Below are 25,069 nucleotides of genomic sequence, written 5' to 3'. Positions count from 1 at the left end.
CGGGGAGCGAGCAGAGCCTGTCCTCAGAGGTCTCCCTCCTGGGATGGCGAGATCACTGTCCTGGTGAGACAGGGGACCCTCGATTCCTGAGGCTGTGTGCATTTTTCTCCCTACGGCACCATTCCACCCCTGCCCAACAGGCCGTGTGCTCTGCTGACCACCCCACCTCCCATGGGTTCTCCTTTTTTAAAAAAATATTTATTTATTTATTGGGCTGCCCCGGGTCTTAGTTGCAGCACATGGGATCTTTGTTGCCAGATGCAGGATCTTTTAGCTGCGGCACGCAGGGTCTTAGTCTTGGCATGCGGGATCTAGTCCTCTGACCAGGGATGGGACCCAGGCCCCCTGCATTGGGAGCACGGAGTTTTAACCACTGGACCATCCCTCCCACATGTTCTCCTATTCCAGTCCTATCCCTGACTCGCAGGGCGACTTTGGGCAAATTACTGCCTTCTTCCTTGTCTGAGTTTCTCCCGGTTCTGAAGTAGGGCTAGTACTCTCTGCCCCTCCCTGGCTCCCAGGGGGCCAGCAGGGATAAGCAAGATAATAGTGGGGAACTGATTTGGAGGAAACTATCAAGAGCCAAGTGAGAGGTATCAGCGCTGACCTGTGTTTACCTGGGTGTGGACCTCGGGATCCCAGCCTCCTGAGGTTTGGGAACAGCCCTGACAGCTTCTTGGCCTGGCTCCTGGCTCCTTTGTCCCACTTCCAGACAAAGGGCAGAAACTGAACCCAAGAGTCTGGTTGTTTGGAGAAGATGAGACGTCAGAGCAAAAAGTTTGGGGCTCAGGCCTCCCAATCCACTCTGTCCCCAACCGCTGGCTGTGTGACTGTGGGCAAGTCATTGCCCCTCTCTGGGCCTCAACAGCTTGGCTCTGACAGCCTCCCCGAGCTGTGCATTCAGGGGATCCTAGAGCCTGTAACCTGTAACCATAGTTTTGGGATAGAAAGGATCTCGCCTTCTAGTCCAAGTCCTTTGCTTTTCATAGACCACTATGGGGTTTCTGGAGGCCTGGTTAACCTGAGGTCATAAAGTGGTTGCAAAGAGGATCAAGCAAGAGAGGGTACGTGGGTCAGAGAAAATCCACTGGGAAGGCAACCCCAAGTGAGCTGGTGGGGCAGCAATGTACTCCTTTGTACTCCATCAGTGTTCCATTGTCACTGTACCTTCAGCCTCTCCCTCCAGGCCTGAAATGCAGCACGGGCCTCTCCTTACCCACAGCTCTCCTTCCCTTCCCCACTTCTGCAACAGTCTCCAACCCGACTCTGCCCCCTGCCCCGCTAGGTTCCTACCTGGCTCCTCAACCGTTCATGATGGTCAGCTGGCTCCTCATTCCCAGCATCCTCCTTTCCTGACCCTGGCAGGCTTTGAAACCCCTCGCCTTTGAGCCTCTCTCTTCCTGGGTCTCCCACCGCCCCTCCGACTAATCCTCTTCTGCTTCCTCTTCCTCCAAGAAGAGCCTCTGTCCTCACTTTCTGCTCTCCTCTCTGGGTCCGCTCTCTCCCTCTTCCAGTAATCTCCCCACTCCTCCGTTTCACCCTCACATGGCTCGTTCCCTTCACCAGGCCCACATGCTCACCTCCAGAGTGTCGGGGGCCTCACCAGGATGCACCCACAGCTGGGACACAGAGCTAAGTGTGTGGCCCAAAGACTACAAGACACGTGTGTTTTTGCCCTGTTCCTAGCCCTATTTTATGTTCCTTCTTTTTTTTTTAAATCTTTGTCCTACTTTATACTCAGGTTATCTCATAGTTTATAGATGCTTTTAAACTGCCTTTAAATCCCTCCCCAGTAAGGCTAGGCAAAAGCAAACAAAAACTAAGTAACCTGCAATAAAATCAATAAAACTAGCCTCCATCTGGTACCTGATGATCCCTCACCTTCTGCCTGGTTCTCCTGAAGCCACCCCCCTCCCGTCAGCCCTGTTTCTATTGGTGGCACTGCCAGGCTCCCAGGACAGAAAACCTGAAGGCCCCTCTGACTCAGCTTCTCCCTCTGCATGAGTCAGTCAGTCACCAGGTCTCAGAGCTTCTCCCTTCCCCTGAGCTTAGGATGCTATCTCTCCTTTTCCAGCTCCATGGTCTCTATCCCACCTGGGAGCCTCCTCATCCGATGATCTGTTTCTTTCTGAAATAGATCTCAATACCTCTTCAAAAAACACCTTTTTCATATTACAAAAGCAATAAATATTTATTGTAGAAAATTTTTAAAATGCAGATCAACAAAAAGAAGACAGTAAAAACCACCTGTAATTTTTTATTTTTGTTGCGGTATGCGGGCCTCTCACTGTTGTGCCCTCTCCCATTACAGAGCACAGGCTCCAGACGGGCAGGCTCAGCGGCCATGGCTCACGGGCCCAGCCGCTCCGTGGCATGTGGGATCCTCCCGGACCGGGGCACGAACCCATATCCCCTGCATGGGCAGGCGGACTCTCAGCCACTTGCGCCACCAGAGAAGCCCAACCACCTGTAATTTTATCAACGACAAGAGAACACTGTGGACATTTGGGTAAATATCTTTCTCCAGTTTTGTGTAAAAAAAGTGGTTGTTTTTTAGCTTTGTGACAGGGGGCTTCTCAGTTTCCTTCCAAGTCTATTTTCTTGTTCTTCTTTGTTCTGGGCTCAGCTGATGGAACCCCAGGAGCTACTGCAGGTGGGGAAGGAGAGCCTGCGGGGGAATCTGGGCCACTCCCAGGGCTGAAGCAGGCTTCCGGGTTTGGGGTTTCTAGGTGGTGCCATTGACCACAACCCTTGGAGTGGGGTGTGGGGGGAGCTGAGCAGTGCCTTCCCAGGCTTCAGTCTAGCTGCGGTGGCTGGCGGGGAAGGAAGCGGTCTTGTGCTATAGGGCAAACCACTCCTCATTCAGGGCTTTTTGTTTAAGTGGGCAGGGGTGGGTTTGGGAGAAACAACCCAGTTTTTGTCCGTGTTTGTTTGAACTGTTGGGACCAATAGGTTTTGAATAAAACTGCCTGGAGGGCCCAGGCAAGCACCTAACCTTGGGAGTGGCAGGGTGGATGGGGAGAGTTAGAGCCTGAGGCGCTCAAGAGGACCTAAGACCTAAATTGCTGCAGGAATGTGGGCCCCCATTGCCAGTCTCCCAAATTTTCACAAGAAGCTAGAGATACGGGATTTAAAAAAAATAAACTTTCCTGACTCTTTAACTGTTAGTAACTAATTAAAGAAATTAAACTACTGTTTGGGTCACAGCCCAACTGGCTGCCAGCATGCAAGCCTTGCCAACTAGCCTTTACTGCACATCTACTGTGTACTTCACACAGGTTACTCTCCCTGATTTACTTGGTATGGAATCCTCTTCCTTCCCCTCTCCCTGTGTTGTGACCTCTATACTCCTTAAAGCCGAGTTTGGATTACCCCTTCCCCTGTCCCTCTGTTCAAATCCCCAAGTGCCCACCAATGTGACCTCTACCCACCAGCCTCCCAGCTTTTCCTCTCAAGGCCTGAGACAAACTGAGCAGCTTGCTGGACCCCAGTCACAACAAGACCCATGATCTCCCCTGCCCAGCTTTTGCTCACTATGATTTTGCTATGCCTGGAACACCCACACCCACCTGCTCATCTCATTTTATACCTCCTTCATGAAGCTCTTTCTTAATCTCCACGGCTTGATCAGCCTCTGTTTTATTCAACAGCCATTTGTGGGATACCTTGTATGCACAAGCAGATCCTAGCACGGTTGATACGGAGATAAATAAGACCCAGTCCCCATTCCTGCCCCCGAGGAGCCTTGTCCCTATGAGGGTAGACTTATGCTAACATGGGCCATATGTATGCAGCAGAGCTGTGAGAGAATGGAGAGGGCAGCTGTGAAACAGCGAAGGTCATGAGGTAAGTAGGAGCCTTCCAGGGGGTACAGAGGCATTTGAGGTGGAGGCAACTGCCTGTGCAAAGAAAGGAGGCATGACAGTTCTATTTATTTAGGTTGTGCCGGGTCTTTTTTTTTTTTTAATATTTATTTATTTGGCTGCATCGGGTCTTAGTTGCAGCACGCTGGGTCTTCGTTGCCGCGCATGGGCTTCTTTCTAGTTGTGGTGCGCAGGCTCTAGAGCACTCGGGCTCAGTAGTTGCAGCACGTGGGCTCTGGAGTTGTGGCGTGCGGGGCTCTCTAGTTGTGACATGGAGGCTCCAGAGCACGCAGGCTCAGTAGTGTGGCAGGCGGGCTCTCTAGGTGTGGCATGCGGGCTCTAGAGCATGCAGGCTTAGTTGCCCCACGCATGTGGGATCTTATTTCCCCGACCAGGGATCGAACCCGGGCCCCCTGCATTGGCAGCGCGGAGTCTCACCCACTGGACCACCAGGGAAGTCCTGGGAGGCATCAAAGTTCTGAGAAAGGGAGTCATTTGGCTGGGGATGGAGCAGAGAACAGCTGGGGACATCTCAGTAGTTTGGGGACCATATTGTTTTGTTACAGTATTTGCATTCCTTCCGCCTGCACTCCAGAGTGTAAGCTGCAGAAGAACAGGCACTGCGTCTCAGCTTTTATTGCTCCACACCTGACACCTGCCTGGGACTGTGTACTCTGGACCCAACCCTTGCAGCAAAGACAGCGCCCAGCAGTGGTGAGCGCGCCTCCTAGCGGCTCCTCCGCGCTCCCACCTCCTGTCACCCAGCTGACTCAGCCCTGCCCTCCTCCCTCCCAGCAGCTCTTTCTAGGGAAGGCGCTTTGTCTGCCATCATCTCACTACATCTCCACCTCTCCCTAAGAGGAGGATGCTCCCTTTGGTCCAACAAACACTTATTAAGCTTTTATTATGTGTTGATTACTCTTCTAGGCATTGGGATACAGAATTGACCTCAGCCCGGAAGTGCTCATAGAGAACCAAGGGATAACGAAGGTTGTTCCCAGTGCTGGGGAGACCAGAAGAGGAATAGAGCCCATTTCGAGCTTTGAAGGATGGATGAGTGGCTGGCAAGGTAGGAAGCAAAAATACTGTGTCTGGGAATTCCCCAGAAGTCCAGTGGTTAGGACTCTGTGCTCTCAGTGCCAAGGGCCTAAGTCCAATCCCTAGCTGGGGAACTAAAATCCCACAAGCTGCGTGTCTCGGCCAAAAAAAAAATACAGTGCCTGATGAAATAGGAATAGCCACAGCACCGTAACAGGACCCACCCCCTGCCATCTACTCAGTTTATTGACCTACTACCATTTACTAACGTCGTAGAGGGGGTGTGGGGTGCTGGAGACCCAGAGGTGACTTAAGATACCATCTGTGTCTCCAGGAGCCCACAACTCAGTGGGAAGACAGATAAGTAAATGGAAAGGAAAAGGGGGTGCTCTGTGCTGGGGTGCTCTGTGCTGAAGGTCCTGTTAGCAGACACAGGGATGTAGAGTAGGGAGTGCCCCCCAGCCGTGTGTATGCAGGAGGATTTCAGGAATGAGAACTCGAGTTTAGGTTGAAAGATGAGAAAGGGGGAGGTGGTCCAGGCTGAGTACAACAGGTACTAGAACACAAAGGTGTGAGAAAGTTACCCATCCAAAGGAGGACCATCGTGGCTGCTAATAAGGTTCTGCTTCTTGATCTGAGTGCTTGGCTCCTGGGTGTGTTCAGTTACAGAAATTCATTGAGGCGTGCACTTAGGACTCAAATATGGACATTCACCTAGGTTGCCCTTCAATCCTTTAAAAGTAGCTCCCAACCTCTCACACTGCCGTTTGATTTTTCTGTATAGCATTTATCACAATTTAAAAGTGTCTCTTTTGTAAGGCTAGACTCTGGAGCCATAATGTAAGGGTTTAAATCAGTCCTCCGGCACCAGCTCTAGGACCTTAGGAACTGAACTTTGCTGAGTCAGTTTCCTCACCTGTAAAATGAGGATAATAGTACCTTCATCCCAGGGTTTTGTGCTGAGGCAATCACTTGAGATATGTAAAGCACTTACATAGTACTTCCTATGTGCTTAACTTACAAAACCAAATTTCTAATGACTGGCGGTGCCTGGTACATAGGAGCTCAATAATTTGTTGAAGAAATGGGGGCTTCCCGGCCGGTCCAGCAGTTAAGACTCTGTGCCTTGACTGTAGAGGGTGCAGGTTAGATCCCCGGTCGGGGAACTAAGATTCCCACATGTCCTGTGACGCGGCCAAAAAAAAAAAAAAAAATTTTTTTTAAAAAGAAAATGAAGAAATGCATTAAAGAGATGATTTTTTTGGGGGGGGGGGCACCAAGAGGCAGGTAGCTCAAACAAATGCAGGCGTGTGTGTTGGAGAGAAGCACCTCAGCTAAAGGCTCCTTCCTCCTCTGCTCCTCAGAGACTGGGGAGCAACTATACTCCGGTAAAGAAGCAGAGGCTTCTGTGGGTGGCCACATGGGACCCCTGCACCCACACCAAAGGGAGCAGAGATAAGAACCAGGGTTCAGGGGACTTCCCTGGCGGTCCAGTGTTTAGGGCTCTGTGCTTCCACTGCAGGGGGCCTGGGTTCCATACCTGGTCAGGGAACTAAGATTCCCAAATGCCGCAGAAAAAAAAGAACCAGGGTTCAAGCCTATGCACCCCCCCACCCCCCTCCCCCGTCCTCAACTACACACTGCAGGCTCAAACCCGGAAGAAATGGTGCTCTGTGGCCTCCCTAGGCCCCCTATTCCCACGGCCCTTTCTCCCCTCCCCACCCCCTGGCGGTCAGACTTGGCACATCTCCTCACCCTCAGGGGCTGGGGCTAGGACAGTTTCGGGAAGGGCGGGAAAACCTGCTAAACAGGGTGACCAAAGCCTGAACCGGTAAGACGGGGCAGTCCCATCTCCCCCTGCAGCTCTGTCCCTCTCCTGGCCCACACAGCAGAGGCAGGAGACTCACAGGACAAATCACTTTATTACACTGTGGGTGGACTGGGGCCGGTGGGAAGTAGGGGAGCAGCAGGGCCCTGGGGGGCGCCGAGGATCTGGCTGTGTGTGCCAGGCCAGGCCAGGTTGGGGCTCACTCCGTGGGGAAGGGGAAGAGGCGGCAGCGGCCAGAGAGCCACTTTCCACTCCTCCCACCCACCCGGCACGGCATTAAATAAACAGAAAGCAGCTCTGTACAACACAGAATATACAGGGACGTCCTCCCCTGCACCCCAGCCCTGGACTTTGCAGGGTGGGAGGGGCAGCTCTGGAGGACGGGAGTTGGGGCCTCCAGCCTCTGATGCGACCCCAGGCCTCTTCTCAAGGTCGTGGGATGGGGGCAGGCAGCTCTGAACAGGAAGCAAAATTCCAACTTCCTCTGAAGTCCTAGGCAGACGGGTCCAACCATGCGTGGGACTCCTGGCTCAAAGGTTTTCTGCTCCTTGCAGACCCTTGAGCTTTCTCAGGAACAAGTAGCCTGAGCTTAGCTGAGACACCTCCAAGAGGGTCTGGAGCCCTGGCCCTGGAGGCAGATAGGCCTGGGAAACAGGCTGGAGGACTCTGGTCCCAAAGTCTTCCTCAGCCCAGGCCTCTACCTTGGCAAGGAGGAAGCAGGGCCAGGTGAGAACTGGCTAGAGCCCTCTAGAGCCCCAGGCTCAGAGGGGTCGGGTTGTTTGGTAGTAGACCAGATGCTCCGTGTCCTCGGTGGTGGATACCTTGGAGCTGGTGGGGGTAGAGGGTGGGGGGTGGTGGTGGCGGTGTCTGTGGAAGCCCTTCCTCTGGTTCCTGAAGCAGCAGTAACCCAGGATGGCTACCACCACCACGATGCAGGTTCCCAGGAGCACTGCAATGGCCACCTCCACGGAGTCTGGAGGAAGAAGGAGCCGAATGAGGTGCTCCCAGGACCTGCTCAGTTCTGACGCCCACCCCAACTCTGTAAGGAAGGGTCAAGGCAAATGGATGCCGGGTGTGGACGGCCCTCGGGCATGTGAGCAGCTCGATCAGCTCTGTTGGGAGCTCGGTGAGAGGGATTCTGATGGGCTTCAGGTCTCGGCTCCAGGTTGCTCTACTTGCAGGTAGTGTGGGGGAAGGCCCGGGGTGCTGACGGCACACACACCTGGCATTCATTTTTATGCTTCTCTCCCTCGCCCCTGGCAGATACCACAATTGATCGTGGCACTCTGTCCCTTCAGCCAACCTCAGGATCCTTCTCAGCACTGGCTTAGGCCGTCACAACCAATTGTGTGAGTTGATCCTTGAGTTGATACCTACTCAGTGGTGACAGGGCAGATGGCGGCTTACCTGTGTTGGGAATGGGGCTTTCCCGCCGCAGACCAAACACATCCTTCTCTACAAAATGATCAGGGCAGGGGTCGCGGAGAGACAAGTCAATATGAAGGGTTCAAAGACACAGCTGCTCTTCAGCAGTGCCCCAGACCCAGTGCCATCCTTTCCCACCCCTACTCCGGGTGCTCTGAGGACGAGGTGTGACCAGCCCAGGCCTTGGGACAGAGCCAAATGCTCTAGCTAAGCCTTTCCCCTCCCCATCTTCCGCCCCCCACTGCCCTGCTCACTGGAGATGCCACGACAGGACTCAAGGCACTGCTCCTCCTCCTCAAAGTTGTTCTTGTTGCCATAGCAACCACCATAGGTAAAGCGGGCGCAGCGTTCAGTGAACGGGTTGTAGTACCAGCGGGGGATGCTCTCCAAGCAGAGGCCCGTGTCTGGCAGGTCCACGCAGTGGCCTGGGGGGTAAGAAGCAGGCAAAGGGGTGAGTGTCCACGTGGCCTCCCTGCCACCACCAGGCTCCACATCGTTGCTGCCCACCACCTCCTGACCCTCCTCCTCATGTTGAGGATGGCTGTGACTCAATGAGGGCCTGGGGCCCCAGAAATATCTGGCTCATCTAAAGTGTTGCAAGGAAGATAGAGGAGAGTAAGCTTAGGCCCAGAATCACCCTAAACTTGACTCATATATTTTTCAATTTTCTTTCAGCATTCCCAATTCTATCAAGGTCTTGTTTTTCTCTCTAGCACTGGATAGTCTACCTTTTAACAAAGAAGGCTAAGGGTCTGAGCCTTGGCAGACAACAATGTCCAGCTAAAATTTATTACCATGTTTTATTATACTTATTTATTTATTCTTTTAAAATAAATTTATTTATTTTTATTTTTGGCTGCGTTGGGTCTTCGTTGTTGTGCGTGGGCTTTCTCTAGTTGCGGTGAGCGGGGGCTACTCTTCGTTGCGGTGTGTGGGCTTCTCATTGCGGTGGCTTCTCTTGTTGTGGAGCATGGGCTCTAGGCACATGGGCTTCAGTAGTTGTGGCACGCAGGCTCAGTAGTTGTGGCTCATGGGCTTAGTTGCTCCACAGCATGTGGGATCTTCCCAGACCAGGGATCGAACCCATGTCCCCTGCATTGGCAGGCAGATTCTTAACCACTGTGCCACCAGGGAAGTCCCTATTATACTTATTTTAATAGTCAGTCTCAGATCGTGGCATATAATAGTGGCTTTTCATTTACGGTAGTGATATGAAATTTCCTTTTTAATACATGAAGTTAAATCAATAACATCTCAGTGATATGTAGGCATGGCTAAATTTCTGAACGTGTTAAGAGGATGTATGATGCTTGGGAAACATAGAAGGCAAGTCCAGGACACCCCCCACCCAGCTTTCTGCCCACAGCCTGGTACACACAGCAGGCCTTTGGCCCATTGATGGGATGAGTGAGGATAGCAGTGCCAGCCCTGACCCAGGGGACCTGGGCAGGAGCTCACCTTTGTCCCTGGGGAAATGGATCTTCTGGAGTTTATCGAAGCCTCTGGTATCTGCAAAGATGAAAGATCAGAGGCGCAGACCTGACGAGGGTCTCCCAGGTGTGGGGTGAGTGGTCTGGACCTCCCCTGCTGCGCCCACCGCCCTCCATCCCCCGGGCCTCACATTTTTCACAGGTGGCCTCATCGGAGGCGTCGGGGCAGTCGGGAGTGTCATCACACTCCAGGAAGCTGTCGATGCAGCAGCCATCACTGCAGCGGAACTCGCTGGAGTGACAGGTGCCAGAGCACACTGGGTGGGGGCGGGACAGGGTGGACAGTGAGGTCAGGCTCAAGCAGCGGCCAACAGATACCAAGAGTTCATCATCTACTTGGCCCTCTCTACCCCAAGGTGGCATCATGACACAACCCCGGTTCCCTTTCCACCCCTGTCCCTTATACCCTCCTAACACAAAACGGGCAGAAGCTGATAGGAGGATCCTGGGCTACAAGGGCTGGGGCACTTGTGGGCCTTCATTCTGATGGTAGGAATGGGTTGTTGGGCCAGGGCAGTGTGGTCAGGGGCCTGGACTTGACAGAGGCTGGGGAGCTGGCAGGGGTGAGGGGAATAGGGACAGAAGCAAAGCCCACCTGGATGATGCCTTTCCACTGAGGGGCCTGGGAGAGAAAAACAGAGAAGTGAGAGGAGGCAGGGCCAGGCCCCAGCAGGGATGAGCTGATAGGGGGGCCCGGGGACGGGGGATTCCCACGCCTACCTCCCTGACCCGTGACGAGAGAACACCTACCCTGGGGGAATGTCACCTGAGCCCCAACACTGCTTCACAAAGGCCCACCTTGCACATTGCGGCAGGCGAGCTTGCACTCTTCTTCCCGAAGGTAGTTGTTCTTGTTGCCCAGACAACCTCCATAAACAAAACTCTTGCAGATCTGTTCTGTGGTGTCGTAGTACCAGCGGGGGAAGGAACCACGGCAGCGGCCCACCTTGCTGGATGCAAGGCAGTATTCTGGGGGAAGGAAAGCTGGTGAGGGAGCTCCGAGAGCCAATCAGCAGAGCCGGAGCAGGGTGCAGGGTGTGGGTGAGTCCTGGGTCTGCCTCCCCACCCCCTTCCTCACCTTCTGTCTGCTTGGGGGACAGCACAGTGACTGTGATGTTGGACGTGCTCTCTCGCTGGTCTGAACCAGCCACCGTCAGCTGGAACAGGTAGCTGCCTTCCTTGAGTCCCCACAGCTCCACCTGGTCTGGATCATTCCTCTAAACACAGGAGTGGCCATCAGGCTGGGACCGCTTGATGCCCCTGGTTGGCCCCAGGTCCTCCCAGTCAGCCCCCCTACCCCACTGCGGGGAGCCGAGGGACTTGGTATTAAATGGATCCTCAGCTTCTATCCACCCCACCCCGTCTGGAGCCGCAGTTTGGCCTACAGCCCCAGAAAGGGGGCCCTGGAGAGCTGAGGTGGGGGTCAGGGAGCCAGCCCAACATCGCACCTCTACCCTGACGTCTGTGTCACCCTGCAGTAGGCGCCAGTCTGTGTTCTCCACACCCTTCAGCACCAGGGGTTCCTGTGGCTGTACCTTCAAGTCTGTGCCTTCCCAGGCCTTGGGGATCCGGGACCCTGGGAGGAAGGTGAGATAAGGTCAACTCTCAATGAATGGACAGGATCTCTCCTAGAGTGGGGGGCTGGTGCCTTATGGGTCACAACTAGACCAACCTAGGACTTGGCAGCCTGCCTGAGACACAGATGCGATTTCACAACTAAACCATCTTCTTGCCCTCTGTTTAGATATATCATACTTAAGACATTTTTATGTTATAAAACCAACTTTCTGAAGCAAATAACTAAACAGCATTGCCATCTGATCCCATTTAGGAAAAAAATTAAAAAATATATAAATATATATATCTATATATATCAATATACATATACAATATATATATACACTATATATATCAATATATGCACGTATATTTGGAAGGGGGACTTTTCTTGTTTTCTACAATAAGCAGGTACTTGTGCTAATTGCTTTAAAAAGCTAAGAGTAACGATACTTTTGAAAAGCCAAATAAGTCAATGAGTAATTAACACCATCACCCCTCGCCCTGCAGCCCACATCACTGCTAAGAAGCCCATCCGGACAGAGACCTTGAGCAGAGCCCTGGGCAGCACCACGTCAAGCCTTGGTGTCCCATGATGATTGGCACAGGAGCAGGATGCCTCTGCCACCTCAGACAGACTGCCTCCAGTTACAAGGGGGCACAAGGCAACCATACCCTCCCCCAACCAGGGTCTTCAGAGCGGGTGTGGCCCTGCTGACACCTTGAGTTTGGACTTCTGGCCTCCAGAACTGTGAGACAGTACATTTCTAGTGTCTTCAGTCACCCAGGGTGTATAACATGGCACAGCAGCCTTAGGAAATGGACACACTGCCCTTGAGGGTACTACGGTCCAGTTAGGCAGGTAAGACCCAACAACAGGAAGCAAAATGGGAGAAAGACCCAACAAGATGAAGGGCTGTGTGATACATGTACAAGAAAAGGAGGTGGATGTTTAGAGAAGGGAAAGCCCACAGCAAGCTAGAGGAAAAAGGCAAGGCTTTGTGAAGAAGGGAGAAAGGATTTTTGGATCCTTTTGTTTTTATTTGTTTGGTTGTGGGGAAGAATGTTGGTGTTGTTGATGACAGCAGAAAACATGATGAGCCAAAGCAAGGAGTCGGGAATTTGTAAGACTGGTTAGGTGGACATTGAGGAGACCAGCTGGGCTGGATAGATCCTGCCACAACTGCATTCTTGTCCCTCTTTCCAGATGAGCAAATTGACACCAGAGAGGTTAAATGACTTGCCCAGGGTCGCTCAGTTTCAAAACGGCAGAGCTGGGGTTTGAACCCTGGTCTGATTCATGCTCTCTCCAAAACATCAAAACACCATGCTGCAGGCCATATGTGCTTAGAAGTGTGATTCTTTAAATAATCTTTATAGTCTTTGGGTTTTGTTTTTGTTTTTAGCTTAGGTAATACATGTACATGATGAAATATGCAAAAAATACAAAAGGGTAGTGAGAATTAAGTCCCTGATTCTTAAACCCCCAGGTTCCTCTCTCCAGAGGCATTCTCAATTACTAGTTTGGGTGTGTGTGTATGTGTGAGTATCAAGAGAGAGTGTATAGAATATTCACAAGCATGCTAGTTCTTCATCTTGCTTTTCCCTTAATATATACTGGAAATCAGTCATAGCAATATATAAAGAACTTCTTCTTCCTTTTTTTTGTTGTTGCATAGTACTTATTGTATGAATGCACCAAAATTTACAACACATTAACCAGTCCATCAGTCTAGTCTCTCTTGATGTAGGTCCTTCTTTCCTCCCTCCCTCCCTCCCTACTAAGAACTAACCCTTGCTACCTCAGGGTTTATTATTATGATTAAAACAGCACCACAGTATCCAATTATAGGATGTGTTGACAGACACTGAGCTTGTTTCCAATTCTTTGCTCTTATAAACAATGGTACAGTGACTGATTGCCTGGTAAGTTGTTTTACACAAGTTTAAGCATAGCTGCAAGATGAGTTCCTGCAAGTGGAGTCATGTTGAGGGTTATATGCATTTACATTTTGGGTGGGTATTGCCCAACTGCCCTCCACAGAGGCTCTGCAGAGGGTTACATCAAGTTTAAGAGTTCAAAGAAGAGAAGGTAGAGATAAGAACAGCTGGTAGGAGGCTGAGTCACAGAGATTCCTCTTTGATGAGGCAGAGCAAGCAGAGCCAACAGGGAACTCTCAGAGGGTGGTCCCAGAGGTGAGAAGACCAGGACACACAGTGACAGCAAAGGGATGGGAGGGGAGAACTTCCACAGAGGAACACATCCAATGGTGCAGAGGGCTACGGGAATGAGGAAAGGGAACCTCGGTTGAGGGGAAGTAAGAGACCGGGAGAGCAGGAAAGTACCTGTTTGGAACCAAGCCCCAGCCCAGTGGCTTAAGGGCCCAACAGGGGCCATCCCCAGGCCCTGAGGTGAGAGGCCAAGCCAAGGGGGCAGTGAGCTGGGAGGAGCCCATTCCTCCCTCCTTGCGTTTTTCAGAAAGTAATCAGCAGTCAAAGGGGAAAGGAGACAGACTACTTGGCAGTCTACTAGCAGAAAGATAGGCTAGCCCCACTGGCCCCTAGGGTGGAAGTGGCAAGCTGAGTGGCACGGCAGATCTTGGGCCAAATCAGCAATGTCCACTCACACACAGCTGGCCCGCTCCAAGCCCCAGCCCCCAGGAGCAAGGGGCAGATGCCCTGCCCTACCACTACTCCCTTTTTCCCACCCCCAAGAGAGCAAAGGGCCAGAGTAGCAATAAAGCCAGCCCCTCCCCCAGCTGCCAGGCCTCAGGACTCTCAAGGGAAACACAGACTCCACCTTCTAAGCCACTCCTCCAACGGAAAGAGGGGGAAGGGGAGAGGAGGAAAGAGCAGGGTGCTCAGGAGGCCCCAGCAATCTGGACTGGCCTGGCCTGGCCTGGCCATAGGCAGGGAAAGGGGGAACAGATCAACCCACCCTGGGGAGGATTCTCCCCAGTAAATCAAAGGTTTTAGAAGCCCTGAGCACTTGCCCACTTTGCCTGCCTAGGTCTACCCTAGCCTAGCCTCCAGGATGCCACAGTGGCTTGACCCTCTTTGTACCCTCTTCGTACTTCCAACCTCTCTAATAGGACTCAGCTGAGAATGGACTCCTTGACATGCACATGGCATCCCCCACTCCCCAAAACGCTGCGTTGCCCTGAAATGGCCTGGGGCCCATACTAAGTCCAAGGTCTACCCAGCTCCCCACAGGTCCCAGGAAATCCCCACTCCATCCTGTCTTGTGCCAACCAGGCCAGTCAGGGGGTGGGGAGGTTTCCAGATGAGGAAGGCCCCATCCAGCTCAGCTTCCTGACCAGATCCCAGAGTTTCAGGTGCTAGCCCTACAGTGAGGGGTCCTGGCAGAACAGGGAGGGCAGGCAGCTCAGGTCAATTAGAGTCATCACCACCTACACTCTGCTGCTTCCTTGTGGAACAGGCTCAGGCCCTGGCCCAGTGGGACTCAGTGGCCCAGAGACAGTGTCCCCCTCCCGGAATCTCCACCCTACCTCTCCTCAGAGATCCAGAGCTATTGGAAGAATAGGGAGAAGAGGAAAGGCTGGAGAGGAAAGTCCCTTTTCTACTTTCCAGGACTGAGATCACCCAGCTCCACTCCAATCCTGGCGCCTGGGCTCCCCAGTCTCTGGTTCTGTCGTCCACTGAGCTGTCCTGGATCAGAGACAGGTTTACCAGAAAGGTGGTCTTGTGTGAGGAACAGCACAGGACTTTTGGAGGTCCTGCCTGGGGTTGAGTCCCAGGTCTCCCATTTGTGGGCAGTGTTATCCTGGGCAAATTATTATTATTATTTTTAATCATTGTTTGTATTTACGTCATATTGATTGTAACTTTTCCTCTTTCATTTTAATTGTACTTATTTGGGCCCCCTCTCTTTTTTTCTTGACGAGTCTGGCTAAAGATTTATCAATTTTGTTTATCTTTTCAACAAACCAGCTCTTAGTTTCATTGATCTTTTCTATTGTTTTTTGGTCTCTATTTTATTTATTTCTGCTCTGATCTTTATTATTTCCTTCCTTCTGCTAATTTTTGCCTCTGCTCTTCTTTTTCTAATTCCTTTAGGTGGAAAGTTAGACTTTCCATTTGAGACTTCTCTTGCTTCATTAGGTAGGCCTGTATTGCTATAAACTTCCTTCTTAGAACTACTTTTGCTGTGTCCCACAGATTTGGGAAAGTTGTATTCCTATTTTCATTCATCTCAAGGTATTTTTTTGATATCCTCTTTGATTTCTTCATTGACCCATTACTTTTTTTTTTCGCATGTTTATTGGAGTATAATTGCTTTACAGTGGTGTGTTAGTTTCTGCTTTATAACAAAGTGAATCAGTTATACATATGTTCCCATATCTCTTCCCTCTTGCGTCTCCCTCCCTCCCACCCTCCCTATCCCATCCCTCCAGGCAGTCACAAAGCACTGAGCTGATCTCCCTGTGCTATGCGGCTGCTTCCCACTAGCTATCTACCTTACATTTGGTAGTGTATATATGTCCATGCCTCTGTCCCACTTTGTCACAGCTTACCCTTCCCCCTCCCCATATCCTCAAGTCCGTTCTCTAGTAGGTCTGTGTCTTTATTCCTGTCTTACCCCTAGGTTCTTCATGACATTTTTTTTCTCTTAAATTCCATATATATGTGTTAGCATACGGTATTTGTCTTTCTCTTTCTGACATACTTCACTCTGTATGACAGACTCTAGGTCTATCCACCTCATTACAAATAGCTCAATTTCGTTTCTTTTTATGGCTGAGTAATATTCCATTGTATATATGTGCCACATCTTCTTCATCCATTTAACATGGGAGTCAGTTTCCTAATCTAAAAGTGGGATGACTACTAACACCCTTTTCAGAGGTGGTTGTCATGATGCCTAAGTGAGAGGCTGAGTGGCATAGCAATCAGCAAACTGTAGAGAGCTAACAGAGGTTATCAGAGTGACCCATCCCTGCCCCGGAGCCCCACCTGGCCAGAACAGCAGGTGGAGAGAATGGGGACTGAAGGTCTCTGGAGGGGCCCTGATCCTAGCTAACTGCTCAGTCCCAGGAGGAAAGAGAAGGAGCCTTGGGCCCGACTTTGCCCTTATTCTGGAAGTAAACAAGGTGAGCAGACAGCTTGGTTACCAGATCCACACACACACACACACACACACACACACACCTCTGCCTGGACAGCTGACATCCCTTCCCTACCACACACACACACACACACACACACACACACACACACACACACACACACACACACACACACACACACCTCTGCCTGGACAGCTGACATCCCTTCCCTACCACACACACACACACACACACACACACACACACACACACACACACACACACACACACACACACACACACACACACACACACACACACACCTCTGCCTGGACAGCTGACATCCCTTCCCTACCAGATATACATACCAGTGGGCTGACTCACCCAGCAACCCTCCTCACCCCCACCCCAGAGGCTCTAGGCTACTGCGTCCTCAATACCGCCCCCTCCCCAGTTGGGTCACCCCCAGACTGGGCTTGTTCTTTAGACTCTGGGGGCCTGACAGTTTCCCCCAGACCACCAAAAAATCAGCTCGTGGGGGGAGGAGTACAGAGAGATGCTATAACCAATCCCAAGCCCAGCAGTGGAGAAGGAACCTATCCTTCACCAGGTTCATTTGACAGGGCACCAAGGTGCCTAGGACAGTGCTCCGCCAAGGCGCCAGGCGTATCTTCTATCTATCTAGTCACCAGGTGGCCTCCAGACAGCTAACTCCCTGACTTGGCCTATTGGGGCCAGAAGTGAGAATCCGGAGAAGCTGCGTCCTCTCTCCTGTACACACATCCCAGAGCACCAACCCACTCAACATCCTCAATTCAGGAGCCAGTCTGTGCTCTAGGGTGTCAGCTCTCCCCACTCCTGTAGGCTGTCCCTTATTTACTGTTTGTACCGCCTACTTCTAAGGAGGAGTTGGGGTCGAATGGGACTCTCCTCCTAACTGCGTTCTGATGCCTCGCGCAGGACTCCATAACCAGTCCCTTCTCTGAGTTTCCCCGAATCCTGGCACCCTCGTCCTTACCTACGAAGCCCTGGGTCCGCAGCTCGAGGTAGGAGCGGTAAACCTCCCGCGTGAGGTAGTTGATGAAGCCCTTCCTGGGCGCGAACTTGCACACGAAGTTCTGCTCGTAGAGGCAGTTGATGAGGAAGCAGGAGGCGATGGCGTCCTCCCCGCCGTCGGGCTGCAACTCCACCAGCGCCAGATTGCAGTCGTTGGAGCTGCAGCAGGCGTGCACGCAGTCCCGGCCGCGGCGCACGGTGAGGGAGCGCAGGAAGGTGGCGCCGTTTCTCACCGAGGCGTCGGTGTCGAGTACGAAGGCAGGCACCCCGGGGGTAAAGCGGTCCAGGCAGTTGTCGGCCGTGAGCTGACTGGGGGGCACGGGCGGCGGCCCGGCCTCGGTGCCCAGGAGGCAGAGCGAGCAAAGGAGCCACACGGCGACCGCTGGGATGCGGGCCTGGGAGAGGCGGGCCCCGGCCATCATCCCCCCAGGGACCGTCGCCCTCCTCCCCACGGCGGTCACCTTCACAGTGTGGGCCCCTGACCTCCGAGGGTGATAGCGACCTGAGAGAGGGGAGGGGACGGAGGAGGAGACACCGGATCAGCCGGGAGACTTCAAGGTAGGCGGGCGGGCCGGGAGGAAGTTAAGGGGAGGACCGGGAAGCACCGAGCACCCCGGGAGTGGAGAGGGGCACGCGGGCCCGGTCCTCCCACGCACACTCCGGTGACCCGACAGCCCGACGGACGGCCAGACGGACGTCTAAGGAACTCACGTACCCGGACACACGCACGAGCAGAGAACAAAGGGCCAAACATGCTCAGAACCCGCTTCACCTCCTCGCTCGCTCACCTCGGCCCTGGTTACCTGCTCAGGTGAGTGGGGTGGGGCCGGGCCAGCCGATGTTCCGGTCCCGGCTTCCTGCGCGGCTCAGGCCGCAGCTTCCGCCCCGGTGCCCGGTGCGCTGGCGATCGGCCACCTCCTCCCCCAAGTTTCTGGTGAAACTGAGTCAGCGCAGCAGGGGCGGGGCGGACATTAACCCCAGCGCCGCCGGCTCCGCCCACGCCCGGTGCGCCTGTCCAGCCCCAGCTTCCGGACCGCCTATCCGCATCCCCGGGATCCCCGACCCTTCTCCCTCAGCCTGGTGCCCAAAGGGGCTCAGAGGCCGGGGCGCCCTGCCCCGGGCCGCTGGATCCACCGAGTCCAGCCTCACGTGGTTCCCCGCACCCCAGAAGTACACCCGTATTCCCGGAGGCCCGGACAGGTCAGGAGGACGCTTCAGCGAAGTCAGGCACCCGAGGGTGGGTCGGGCACTCGGGGGCGGCTACCTCCGGCCTCCCTTTCCGGTCCGGGCCGGCATTCCCAGACCGAGGCCTGAGGCGCTTGGGAAGGGGCTGGCGGAGAAGAAATGGGGGAAAGCCCTATGCAAAAGATCTCGCTGTCGTCGTCAGCCCTCGGGAAATCATTTCCATCTGTGGCAGGAAGAGATCCCAGAAACTGCGTGGCTGCACCTTTGGTAACTGGAATCCAGGATGCCTGCTCCATCGTCACCACCTTTGCCAGCTCCGAAAGCCCTCCTTTCTGTCAGAGTGAGAAACAGGAGATTTCCAGTGTCCAGGCTTCCCTGCTTGATCTGCAGTGGTTCCTTTTGGTTTGAGGCCCTTCCTCAACGTGTACTAACGTTTACATTCGGGTCACTGTCGGAGCTGAGTCCCTGTTAGCCTCCTTGGTGAGTTGATCCCTTCTCTGCAGAATCCCTTTCCTCTCTCACCAGGTGGGATGATCCTGGTCAGGAGCTGGCTGCTTTCTTCCAGTGAAATAACATCCTTGGAAGCTAGAAATTCCAGCTTTCCAAAGTAGCTGAGTTAATGACCTTCACAGAGCCATGTACTCCTTGAAGCCAGGCTCATTGCATTTCCTGAGAGAAGAACTCCTCCTGAAGTCTATTCTTTAATTTTTTTATTTTTGGCTGTGTTGGGTCTTCGTTGCTGCACGCGGGCTTTCTCTAGTTGCGGCAAGCAGGGGCTACTCTTCCTTGCGTTGCGCGGGCTTCTCATTGTGGTGGCCTCTCCTGTTGCGGAGCATGGGCTCTAGGTGCGCGGGCTTCAGTAGTTGTGGCTCGCAGGCTCAGTAGTTGTGGCTCGCGGGCTTAGTTGCTCCGTGGCATGTGGGATCTTCCCGGACCAGGGCTCGAACCCGTGTCCCCTGCATTGGCAGGCTGATTCTTAACCACTGCACCACCAGGGAAGCCCCTAAAGTCCATTCTTTACAGAGCAAGATTGGTCCTATTAATGCTTTCCCCCCAAAGAGATTCCACACCTTCTCATGATGACTTAACAAACCCCAGCCCAATGGGAACGGTCTTCCTACTTTCTTATCTAGAGCAGCTTTACCTACTAGGTCCTGTAGCCAACCCTTCAATCATTTTCCTGGCTAAACTGCAACATTCCCTAGCTGCCCACATTATGAGTGTTGGGGGTGGGAATCTGAGGTCTGTCTCCCCTTCTCTGGATTTTCTGGGTTTTTCCACTGCCCCAGGCACAGTGGGGAACATTAGAGCAATGATGGTACACCAGGAATGAAGCATACGATTGTGCAGTTACTGGAAAGAAAGGATTTTGTTGAGATTTCATTCCTACCTCCTTCAATACCTTATGCATACAAGAATCCTAACACAGGAGACTGTTACCTTATGGTAATATTACTACAGATTAATCATTACTTCCATTACACCATTACACATTACTTCCATTCCATCATATACACCATTACAAAAACCTACATCCGTCAAGCCCTGACAATGCCCAAACCCTATGTATTTCCCACGCATTGCCCCATATACTCAAAACAAACCAAGAAAATAGGTACTAATTTTATTCCCCTTTTACAGATGAGCAAACAGGCTAAGACAGGTGAATGAACTTGTCAGGTCACGTGGCAGTTAGGTGGCAGAGCAGGGATTGGAGTCCAGGAAGGCCACGTCTGTTGCTTCAGCACCTAAACACTGCTTTACTGCACTTACAGTCTGACTTCAGCTGGAAATTCCACCCTCACCTCAGATTCAACTTGCCTGAAACACAAACTTTCAAGTGATGATCAGCCCCCATTTGAGATGCTTGCTGTGTGCCAGACACTCGACATCTGTGATCTCTGATTCCCACAACAGCTCTGAGAATAGTTTCTGCTTTGCAGAGAGGCTCACTAAACTCCATCATGGTCACGCAGTGAAGAGTGGGAGGCAAGACTGTGTAGGGGTTCAGCTTGTGGGCTTCAGACTCAAGACTACTGGGTTTAACTCTTTCATCTGTCACTATCAGTTGTAGACTTTGGCAACTTATTTAGCCCCTCTGTGCCTTAGCCTCCTTGTATATGCAGTGGGGCTTCACAGGGTTAGTATGAGGGTTAAATGAGTTAATAGATACATCTGACACCTGAAAAAAGTGACGGAGCCAGAATTTTAACTCAAGTCTCTCTGACATCAAAAACTACACTTTTCTCACAACCTTATGCTGCTTCTTACGTCCAGAAGACAAAACCTACACACGAGGGGAAAAAAGACTGAGATAGTCCACCAAAGTGGTGAAAGTGATGGCATTTGAATGATGGGAATTCGAAGTGACATTTTCTTCTTCCTAGCTTAAAAATTATTTCCGACGCTTCCCTGGTGGCGCAGTGGTTGAGAGTCCGCCTGCCGATGCAGGGGACACGGGTTCGTGCCCCGGTCCGGGAGGATCCCACATGCTGCGGAGCGGCTGGGCCCGTGAGCCATGGCTGCTGATCCTGCGCGTCCGGAGCCTGTGCTCCACAACGGGAGAGGCCACAACAGTGAGAGGCCCGCGTACCGCAAAAAAAATAAATAAATAAAATAAAATTATTTCCGAGGTTTCCTTTAGTGAGCATGGAATGCTTCCTTGGTGAAGAGAAAACTACATCATCATAACCTCCACATTGATCATATTTAGCCCCAAAATGCTTCTGTCTCCATATTCTCTCCTGATCTCACTGTCCCAGTCACTTTGGAGTCCTGCCTTTTCTTTTTTAAAAAAAAATTATTTATTTTTGGCTGCGTTGAGTCTTCATTGGTGCGCGTGGGCCTTCTCTAGTTGTGGAGAGTGTGGGCTACTCTTCGTTGTGGTGCACATGCTTATTGTGGTGGCTTCTCTTGTTGCGGAGCACGGGCTGTAGGCTCACGGACTTCAGTAGTTGTGGCATGTGGGCTCAGTAGTCGTGGCAGACGGGCTTAATTGCTCTGTGGCATGTGGGATCGTCCCAGACCAGGGCTCGAACCCGTATCTCCTGCATTAGCAGGCAGATTCTTAACCACTGTGCCACCAGGGAAGCCCCAGGGAAGAGCCAATTTTGACTCCATGTTGGATTTGTTTCTTTGAATTTAACCTTTGCTTTTCATTGTTTTTGTTATTATAATCATACATAATGGCCTGCCTTAGGGAACCCTGCCCCTGTGCCTGAATGTTAAACTAAAGTGCCTTTGTTCAGCTCACAGGGAGACAATCTGACCCTGCCCACCTGTGAATGGCTGCAAAAAAGAAATTAACACATCCCCTCCCTGATGCAGGCCACAGGAGGAGATGTTTTGCAAGATAAATGGCCTTTTCACTTTACTTCCTCACCTCCTCCCCCTCTCTGTTCTATAAAAGAAACAGGCATCCAGACCCAGATGCGATGGTTTTTTGGGGACCCTAGTCTGCCTGTTTTCCAAATAAAGTCGTATTCCTTGCCTCAACAGCTTGTCTCCTGCTTTATTGGCCTGTTGTTTGGCGAGCAGAGTGAGCTTGGACTCGGTAACACTCCAGCCCTGCCTTCATCTGTCCTTCACCTGTTCAGATCCTCAGTGACCCCCAAGACCCTCTTTAGCAGTGTGTACAGAACCAGCTGTCCTCTGGATGGATTCATAAAGTTTGGTTTGTGGAGAGGTAGAGAGTGTCAGAGGTACTGGGGACCTTAGTTAAAGCCCTTCACCTTACATATAGGAAACTGAGGTCCAGAGATTTGTCCTTGATTTGTTCAGAGACACAGAGATAGTATGTGGCAGAGGCCACCTCCAGACTTCAGGTCTCTTGAATGCCAATCTTAGGTTCTTTCTGTGATTCTGACCTGACTTTCTGCAAAGCATTTCCAGATGATATTGTTTTCTAATTGTACATTGCAGGCCCAAGGAGAGCTGTCTGGGTAAGTTATCTCTTTTGTTAGACCACGTGGCTCACTCCCTGTCTATGAACTTGGGAAAGAGAAAGCCAGGGTTTATGCTACAGGTTTCCTTCATATTTGCCATACCACCAGTACCAACCACTGACCTTAGGAGTGGGTGTTTTGGTGAGAACATTCAGTCCTTAACACCACTACTAGAAAAGAAACACTGAGTGCCTTGTCTTGGATGGTGGTCTGGTGGTTTCTGTAAGTAGGTATAATGGATTGTCTACAAAGATGGCTATCAAAGATGGTAGACAGGACCTCACCTTCCCTGTAAGTGCATGCTACTCCTCCCACCAAGAGGTGACATCTATCTTTCCCCTCCCTTTGAATCCACAATTTGCTTTGACCAGTAGGACGGAGCAGAAGTGGTGCCACATGACTTTCAGGCCTCAGCCTTGTGGCTTACATTTTCCCCTCTTAGAACCAGTTGTGATGTAAAGTTTGACTACCCTGAGGAAGAGAGAGGCCACCGGAAGAGAGCAAGACCCTGGAGGATGAGAGACTGTGAAGGGAGAGAGAGGGATCTGGCTATCTCACAGTCACCTCAGCTGACTAGCTTCGTGAAGCTATCCTGCATCCTTAGCCCCAGTCGACTCGTCCCAACAGAGATTAGCTACACCTGTGAAGCCCTGCTCACGTTGCAGAATTGTGAGCAAATGTGTTTGTTTTAAGCCTTTAAATTTTGGTGTGATTTCATAAGCAGTTAGGTTAGCGGGTCCCTGGAGAAAGAGAATCAGGAATGGCATTCTTGACATAAGAGAAGCCATTTTGGGGCAAATCCCTGGCAGTGCAGTGGTTAGGATTCCGGGCTTTCACTGCCGGGGACCTCAGTTCGATCCCTGGTCGGGGAACTAAGATCCCACAAGCCGCGCTACGAGGATAAATTTTTAAAAAAAGAGAGAAGCCATTTTGTGATCTAAGCCTGGCCGCAATGCTTGCCCTCAAACAGGTCTCAGTAACAAGGATCTTGAGGGAACAAAGGAATGTCAGAACAGAGAAGGCAGTCAAACAATAGTGCAGTGATAAAGCAGAGTCCTAGTTCCTCCTCAAGGGATATATTCAATACATGATTATACGTCTTTGAGTTCAGCAGGAACTAAGGCCCCCACCCAGGTGGAGGACGGAATGATGATGTTGACCCTCCTGACTTCAATCCACCAAGACTTGGACTCTGTCAACCTTTGCCATAATTCTATGCTGAATGCTCCTCTGCTCAAACCTCTTCATGAATATGCATGTACCCTTAGCTCAGAACTTCCAGTTTTGCTGTTCGGTGAGAGACTGCTTTGGGAAAGATCCCTGGTGTTCTCCTTACTTGCTGCAAGTAATAATGAATCCTTCCTTTTCCCAGTCTCTGGCTGGATCGTATCTGTTGGCTCAACACCCACCAAGAGGCCAACCCAGTTTTTGGGTAACTGTTTTGCGGCAATAATAACTGAAACAGAAGGATAATATATTTACAGAACAAATTTTAGTTGTAATTATGTGATGATTATAAATAAATACATTTTATAAATTTTAGTTGTAATGATCTAAATAAAAGCCTTCTAATTCCCTTGATAATGCAGAGTCAAGGATTTTTTTTTTTTAATTTATTTTTGGCTGCACTGGGCCTTCATTGCTGCGCGCTGTGCGCGGGCTTTCTCTAGTTGTGGGGAGCAGGGGCCACTCTTCGTTCCGGTGCGTGGGCTTCTCATTGCAGTGGCTTCTCTTGTTGCAGAGCACAGGCTCTAGGCGCGTGGGCTTCAGTAGTTGTGGCAGGTGGGCTCAGTAGTTGTGCCTTGTGGGCTCTAGAGCACAGGCTCAGTAGTTGTGGCGCACAGGCTTTGTTGCTCCGTGGCACGTGGGACCTTCCCGGACCAGGGCTCGAACTCGTGTCCCCTGCATTGGCAGGCAGATTCCCAACCACTGTGCCACCAGGGAATCCCAAGGATTTTTGATAAGGAATTTTGGGGAAAGTAATGACCCTTGAAATACTTTTCCAGGCGAGGCTGCTGTCACCTGTTCAATCTTTATGTAAAGGAGACAAGGCCCCTCAGATACTGTTGCAGCCCTAAAAGGGGAATTTTTTTGTTTGTTTTTGGCCACTCCTTGAGGCTTGTGGGATCTTAGTTCCCCGACCAGGGATCAAACCCAGGCTCTTGGTAGTGAAAGCACAGAGTCCTAACCACTGAACTGCCAGGGAATTCCCTCAAAAGGGAATTCTTGAAGAATTTTGCTAATGTCCAAAATGCTCTTGGGACTTCCCTGGTGGTCCAGCGGTTAAGACTACTTGCTCCCAAGGCAGGGGGCCCGGGTTCGATCCCTGGTCGTGGAACTAAAATCGCACATACCGCAACTAAGCCCATGCACCACAACTAGAGAAGCCCGAGTGCTGCAACTAGCGAAGCCCATGTGCTGCAATGAAGACCCAGAGCATCAAATAAATAAATAAATTTTTAGAAAGTGAAATAGCTGCTTGGGAAATTTTTTTAAAAAATGCTCACAATATTTCAGCGTGTTTGATAGCCTCTAAATGGTCACTAATGGTCCACACCTGCTGGTATTCATGCTGTTTTGTGTGTAATCTCCTCCCCTTCAGCATGGCTGGACCTAG

General features: G+C 51.6%; 1 protein-coding gene and 1 long non-coding RNA gene across 2 annotated transcripts; one reads left to right on the top strand and one right to left on the bottom strand.

The window, feature by feature from the left end:
- Positions 1–6,851: 6,851 nt before the first annotated feature.
- Positions 6,852–18,112, bottom strand: SPINT1 (serine peptidase inhibitor, Kunitz type 1). Its single transcript, XM_082647544.1, has 11 exons — positions 18,039–18,112; positions 17,286–17,825; positions 11,093–11,220; positions 10,723–10,861; positions 10,443–10,613; positions 10,240–10,266; positions 9,776–9,901; positions 9,613–9,663; positions 8,409–8,579; positions 8,137–8,184; positions 6,852–7,702 (listed from the first exon to the last, which is right to left on the bottom strand). Exons 2-11 carry the CDS (start codon positions 17,743–17,745, stop codon positions 7,491–7,493), a joined length of 1,533 nt encoding a protein of 510 aa, XP_082503670.1. The 5' UTR covers positions 17,746–17,825; positions 18,039–18,112; the 3' UTR covers positions 6,852–7,490.
- On the top strand, positions 17,948–25,068 carry LOC309818097. Its single transcript, XR_014296310.1, has 3 exons — positions 17,948–18,134; positions 18,741–18,988; positions 25,055–25,068. It is a non-coding gene; the product is annotated as an uncharacterized lncRNA (long non-coding RNA).
- The last annotated feature ends 1 nt before the right edge of the window (position 25,069 follows it).

Source organism: Grampus griseus, assembly GCF_964374135.1.
Source record: "Grampus griseus genome assembly, chromosome: 2".
NCBI classification, from domain to species: domain Eukaryota; kingdom Metazoa; phylum Chordata; class Mammalia; order Artiodactyla; family Delphinidae; genus Grampus; species Grampus griseus.
Note: the sequence above shows the minus strand (reverse complement) of the source record. Positions and strands in the feature narration are given on the sequence as shown.

What these genes read in the sequence shown, in the direction of transcription:
- SPINT1 (XM_082647544.1), bottom strand. Translation starts at nt 17,745, where the DNA reads ATGATGGCCGGGGCCCGCCTCTCCCAGGCCCGCATCCCAGCGGTCGCC. An exon ending in AGTGGAAAGGCATCATCCAG is followed by an intron (nt 9,902 to 10,239) that starts GTGGGCTTTGCT and finishes GCCCCCACCCAG; the next exon opens with TGTGCTCTGGCACCTGTCAC. An exon ending in GTCCTGTCGTGGCATCTCCA is followed by an intron (nt 8,185 to 8,408) that starts GTGAGCAGGGCA and finishes ATCATTTTGTAG; the next exon opens with AGAAGGATGTGTTTGGTCTG.